A 6,517-nucleotide genomic window follows, 5' to 3' on the forward strand; every position below is an offset into this window, starting at 1 on the left:
TACGATACGAGGTAATTTTTCTCCAATATTGCTTGGAAATGTCCACCTGTCGCAAACATAGTACACGAAGTTCTTCCTTATAGACTGCCACAAATTAAAAAAAAACCATTACCATACAGTTTTTTATTTTTTAAATTCACTTTTTGACTACAGTAAGTCAATTTAAACAGCCTGACGATCAAATTCCTTCTACCTTTTTTCTTTTTAAGTCCTAGTCTAAGATTTAATTTAGGAAGAAACAATGTCTTTAAAAATATCTCGAACAGTGTCACTTTTTTAATATTTCGAGTTCAAGCACAATGACACTAAAAAACTGATAACAAAAGAAAATGCCTGAATTAACTAAAAAGGGTTCAGTAGTAGCACTTTAAACCGTAATTTAGTGATACAAAGCTTCATTTGCATATAACTTTATATTTTTTATTGATATAATACAATTTTTTTAAATTAAATTATTATTTTTAATGAAAGGGCATTAAGTCGTGCCGTGTACTCAAAAAAATAAAAAATGAACAAGTATCGGGAAGTATACCTAAGGGCAACTTTTTAAAGCATTAAAGCTTTTTAAAGCAACTTAATATTTTAACAATTATGCTTTATTTCCTCGCATTAAATATTGGAGAAAAGCACTACCTATACATGGCACAGTGGACATGGCAATTCGTGGATTCGTATTTATTGACATTGACGTCAAACTCTACTTATCCACGAATTGGCCTCGGCAGTAATGTACTATTATTGCTTAATCTCATTACCGTGCGTGTAAGGTTCTCTATATTCGAATAGCTTTTAAATACTGTCTTGCAATATTTGAGCCAAAACTAACAATACTTAGGGGTCACTGATTTGACGATTTTTTGGGCATTAGGAAAAGCAGATATTTCTTGTGTATTTAATAAATTAATGACAAATGAGCTGTAGACCAAGCTCGTGATAATTTCGAAAATTAAATGTTGTTACCTGTGCCGCCGTCTGTTTAATGGATAAAAAATATTTTATATCAAATTTTGCATGTAGTGTAAGGCAGTTGGTATTAAATTTGTGTTATGTTAAAAAAACTTATTTTTGTTTTTTTTTTTGCCAACCCACTCAAGACATATTTTTTATCACACTAATTTGAAAAAAAAAATGTTTTTATGCATATAACAAATGGGTGCAATAAGTTGTATCCTTTACTAATAAGTACATATATGTACTTTATGTTAATACTCGTAACCAAACCAGACCTTTTTTTCATACAAATTTGGACCACCCTAATGAATGCCTAAAGGTGGCACTAGCTGCCTGATTATGATTATCTAGCTGATGATTAGAATGTTCTTATCATGTTTTTGATTTACATAATAAAATTATTTACTTCTAAAGATATTCAAACATATTAATCTTGGGTTGACAATTTATTAAAAAATGTAATCAACACAATTTGACACTTAATATAGGGAAAGTACTTACTTAATTTTCTAAGAAGGAGACAAATTCCGTGAGTTTGAACAATTGGTCTTCGCTAGAGGTATGGAGTGGCGCGGGTTGCGTCGGCGGCGTGGGGTTGACGGTGGCGCCATCTTCACTTAGCACCCATTTGCGATCAGCACACGCGCGTAACACCGTGTCCCTGCTCAGCCCTGTCATTGACACAACTGTATCCAATGATATTGAACTGTAGGATCGTCCAATCAGGTGGAATGCTCGCTCACGAACTCGTTCTGTAATCAGGTGGATTATGATTAAATGTCATGGTTATGTAAGTTAAAGATTTAAAACTAACAAAAAACTTTTCAAGCATACAGGCATGGGATTCATATTTTGATATCTATTAGATTGGATCGGACCATAGTGTAACAAGAAAGAGTTGATGTGTTAAAAACATGACCGCCTTGCCTATCTATAGATAAAAATCACTGGTAAAGATGAATAATTAAAAAAAAACACTATTTTTGAGTTATGTATGTACCATTTGTTGTTGATGCGCAAAAATGCATCTAGTCTTACAATTGTAACTATACATGTTGTAACTATAAAGTACCAACCTTCAAGTGCTCTTGTTATGTTAGCTACAGGTTCTGTCCAATTGTAGGTAGCTAAGGCTTGGTATGTCCCAGCAAGATCCTTCTTCCACAATTTCTGACCAACAGCCCATATGGCAGCTATCTCTGGGTTACTGCTTGTGATGGATGGAGGGATCCTTTTCCACAGAAATTTTGCATTGCATCTGAAAATGTATACCAACTGAGGATTATTATAGGAGGATTGAATAAAGATATTTTGACTTCGACTTTGATAGTTTTCAAAATTAAAGGCTTCCTTTTTGAGCAGTTTAATCCTAATACAAATATTAATCCTTTAAAAAAATTTATAGCAATTATTAAACAATACAGTAACTTAAGTTTCCATAAGGCATGTTTCGGATATCAGTAAAAGTATGCAAGTGTGTAATGTTTGTTAACATCTAGAAATACATTTAAAAAAAGACTCCCTTCCAGTGGTCCGATAGTCCTTAAGAATCTCCCCTAAATGTATTATGATGATAAATGTATTTAATAACCAATCAACCACAACCAGTCACAACTGTTACAAAACTTCTTAATTTAGAGCCTGCAGGGCCAATTGGCAGCATTTTCTAATATCCATAGAACAACCTTTACGTTTATGTTTTTTGTTATTTTATATATTTGTAGACTCAATACATACTCGTAAGAACATATTCACCGGAAATGGCCAGGCTTTATCAATATTGAACGAGTTAGAGATGACAGGAGAAGCAACAGGATCATGAATCAGGATTATGATCGTCTCGTGATCATGGCGCATGCAACTGTGCTGAAATATCGAGCTTCTCTAATAAAATCAAAGTATGCGGAACAAAATCCGAATTTAAATCTTAAAATTAGTAATGACCGCAATAGTCTAAAACATTGAGGCATTGATTCCAGGTTAATCTCCATATATTTTAAACGCCTTCGATAATTTAAGTTCTACATTAGGTTATGCTTGACATTGTATATGTGCAACTGAGGGAAATAAAATTCTACAGGAAAACACTAAGTTTTACTTACAGATCATTCTGATACAAGTATATAACTAGTAGCTGAGCATATGTTGATGGTGAAGCAACTCCATTAGCGGCCTGGAATGAAGAATAATGGTTGGTTAAACTATCTTTCCCTGACTAGGTTACATTAACATTAGTTAATACCTCAAATGATGCTTTTAACAATTTCATACGAAACATACCTCTAGTTCCTGTTTTTCTAGTTCGACACAGAGTTTATCGAAATTGGAAATCATACTTAAATCTATTTACTCCTACGATATTTCGAAACAAAGCCGCTGCTCCAATGTGAAGAAATCTACGCGAACCGATTTTTGTTTTGCTGTTGCTGTTGCCGTCATTTGTCTTTTTTGTCATCTGTCAAGTTGTAGTTGACAGTTAAAAGACGTTTTTCCACCGTTTAACCGATAGTGTCCTTTTCTACTTCGACATCGGCGGAATCATCGATAGTATCGATGGAGCAAAATTTTTAAAATTGGTTGATTGACTGTTGACTGGTTGTTTTTTTGCCTGACGGTCAGATGATCTCATCTTGCTTATTTTAAATTCTAGACCAAATGGCGATCAGTGGCGTACGTGTATCAGCCGCCCGGGCAGAAGAAAATTTTATTACCCTTTTGTTTAAGTTTTAAAAAACTATAGTACCTACCTACATATACAAGATGTCTTTACATTATTGCACCATTCAATTATACAAAGGAGATTCCCCGATGTCGTCACAGTACGAGTATAAGTTATGAAAATAGAAAAAAAAACCTCTGCGCTATTTATTTTAACATTTGATTATGATTGGTTATTTGGAGTCTTTTTGTATGTTTTATTTCAACTCCAAATTTGTTACTTTTACGGTCATCCCGTAAAAAAAACAAAAGCAACCTGAGATGTGTGCATAGGAGAAATTCGTGTCTGCAACATGGCCGCAACTCGAAGTTCGTATCGTACCGTCCCTCTCGCTCTCGTGTTAATTAAATAGTATATAAGTGTCACAGGGACCGCACAATACGAACTTTATTTTCGAGTTTCGTAGTAGCCCTGCTGTACTCCTGTCCAGTGGTAGTGTAGGGGTATGGCACGCGGCACGGAATGCTGAGGACCTGGGCTCGATTCCCAGCGCTGGTCTCTTTTTCTGGTTTTTCTGTGCGTCCATCAGTTTGTATTTTCGATTTAACGTTTGAAACTTAACGGAATTGTATAAGTACTCCATTTATTTCAACATTTGAAACATAACGGTAAAATTTGCTCACGTTTATAAACGAAACAAAGAAACTATTTAAAATTGTGTTTACTTCTATAGTAAAAACATAATAAATACCGCTAATAAATGTAGATACATGTAGATATTTTTAGTCCATTTGTATTCGAAATACCGAGAAACGTGTGTTACAATTTGACCGTTAATTCAAAAGGAGTAATAATTGATCTGCATCGTGAGTATGCGACAAAACTGTAAAATATAATAAAATTGTTATTATTTAGATATTATTCAGTATTAGCTATTTATTATAGAATTTTGTTGCCCTCCCAAAATTGCCGCACAGGGCGGACCCTGTGATTTACCTACTGTAATGAGCTTCAGATAATTTAATAAGGATTATTGACGTAGAAGTTGGCTAATGCACATTGTTAGGGGTAACTATTGATAACCATTTAAATAGAAAACTGTAAAATTAAAATGTCGTAATTTATATATGCGCTGAGCTTTCTCAAGGCCAATATAGGTACCAGCACGGTTTGTGCGTTGGCAGCGTACCTATCATGCGCACGCGGCCGCCTGGCTGCGCTACGGGTTGCTGCTGTGGGGGCTTCATTTCCCAACTGTTTAATATTTCTGAAACTGTAAGTATTTCAGGATTTTTATAAAATTAACCTAACCAAACCTAAAGGGTTCTACACGATGGCCCTGAAATAAATCCTGAAATATTTACAGTTTAAGATTTTGCGAAATGAAAAGTTGCGAAATGAAGCCAGTAGCCAGTAGCCTACTCGTAGCCATGTACCTAGCTTGGTAACACGAGCATTTAGTGACTGTGCGTAAGATCTGACTTAAATCTAGATTCAAAGTATTAACCACGTCCTACCTAATGAAATGAAAGGTAGTGGAGCGCCCTCAAGATCGCATCTTACGAATGAATTTAAACTGCAACGATAAAAATGTTGTGCAATTGAATTTTCGATTCACTGTAATGTATAAGTGTAGGTACAAATAAATGCGATCGTTTTATTATTTAGGCAATGCGACCTACATTGTTATAATTGAATTTCACGGCTATTGACGGAGGGCTTGGGCGGGCTTGCTATTCGACTTGTCGACTTGCTCTTGCGTCACTTTTAGGGTTGCCACCTGTTATAAAAAAAAACTTATAAACCTAGTTTCACTACTCTAAAAAAGTTTATTTAACATACTCTATTTTAGAGTCTTTAGGTCCATTCTTCAATCAAGCACTTTAGTACATTGAATTAAGCAGTGAGCTAATTTAACAGACGGCTTACTTATTTATTACGTCCTTTATACCTATAGGTTGTTTTTACAGACATAATAAGGTAATATACATAATAAGGTACATTTAGTGAAGAAGGGGCAATTGGCAGCCCTAGCGGCAATAAACCGGAGCTGACGGACTGACACGCTGAGTCACTCTTTCATTTCATATTATTATTGTCGCTCATGATGCTAATGTTCTCGTTATGCTTGTACCAAATTTGCATCTTAATGCTTTTTATGACACTTACAAAATAATATTAATATTTGTTTATAAAGGCGTGGTTTAAAAAACTATAGGCGCTATTGGCCCACATCCTATGATCAATTTTTTGATAATTTTTAGCAATCGCTTTTGAAAGGCTTTTAAAATTTCTAGCTACCTATCTTACCTACCTACAAAAAATCTCAGTTCTCATAATTTGCTAAAAATCTATTGATGAATCCGTTTTTTTTTCAGGGAAGTTTCATTATACTTAGGTTTGATTATATTTGCGTTTCTAAAATTACGTACCTACCTACCTACTTACATGAAACAATAAGGTAACCTAGATAAGTAGATATTTATCCTCCTTTCTTTGGGCAATTTCGTAATAACGGCATGCGAGAAATTTCTTTGCAGATTGCGATACCAGGGCCCGTAGGTACACTACGAAGTGCAAAATTTGAATTTCGTATCTTGCCGTCTCGCAGACGTTTACATTATTTAATACGAGAGTGAGAGGGTCGGCACCACATGAACTTCGACTTTCGAACTTTGTAGTAGCCCCCCAGGAAGCCCATAAGGGTTTTTCATCGGAATTTTGTATGATCAAGCTTTTGACGCGGTACAGTTTAAAAATATTTGTGTTGGTACCACAAATTAAAACATCCTGGAAAATATTCACAGCGTTGTTCAATATCTATACCTATCCCTAGCAGCTGCCGCACTAATCAGGATTCATTTAAAAGATCCTGTATAGTTACGGTGTACCTACGGAATACGAAAA

General features: G+C 34.9%; 1 protein-coding gene across 1 annotated transcript; it reads right to left on the bottom strand.

Annotated features, from left to right (window-relative positions):
• Window positions 1-108: 108 nt before the first annotated feature.
• CSN8 (COP9 signalosome subunit 8) lies at window positions 109-3,410 on the bottom strand. The gene is made up of 4 exons (XM_074085757.1): window positions 3,232-3,410; window positions 3,054-3,124; window positions 2,028-2,209; window positions 109-1,703 (listed from the first exon to the last, which is right to left on the bottom strand). Exons 1-4 carry the CDS (start codon window positions 3,283-3,285, stop codon window positions 1,453-1,455), a joined length of 558 nt encoding a protein of 185 aa, XP_073941858.1. The 5' UTR covers window positions 3,286-3,410; the 3' UTR covers window positions 109-1,452.
• Window positions 3,411-6,517: the final 3,107 nt, after the last annotated feature.

The sequence above is a fragment of the Choristoneura fumiferana genome, chromosome 3, assembly GCF_025370935.1.
Source record: "Choristoneura fumiferana chromosome 3, NRCan_CFum_1, whole genome shotgun sequence".
Taxonomy (NCBI): Eukaryota; Metazoa; Arthropoda; class Insecta; order Lepidoptera; family Tortricidae; genus Choristoneura; species Choristoneura fumiferana.

Bases quoted from the DNA above. Each gene is read 5' to 3' on its own strand.
- CSN8 (XM_074085757.1), bottom strand. From the start codon at position 3,285: ATGATTTCCAATTTCGATAAACTCTGTGTCGAACTAGAAAAACAGGAA. The intron at 2,210-3,053 runs GTAAGTAAAACT...ATACATTTTCAG, and splicing joins TACTTGTATCAGAATGATCT to ATGCAATGCAAAATTTCTGT. The intron at 1,704-2,027 runs GTTGGTACTTTA...ACCTGATTACAG, and splicing joins CATAACAAGAGCACTTGAAG to AACGAGTTCGTGAGCGAGCA.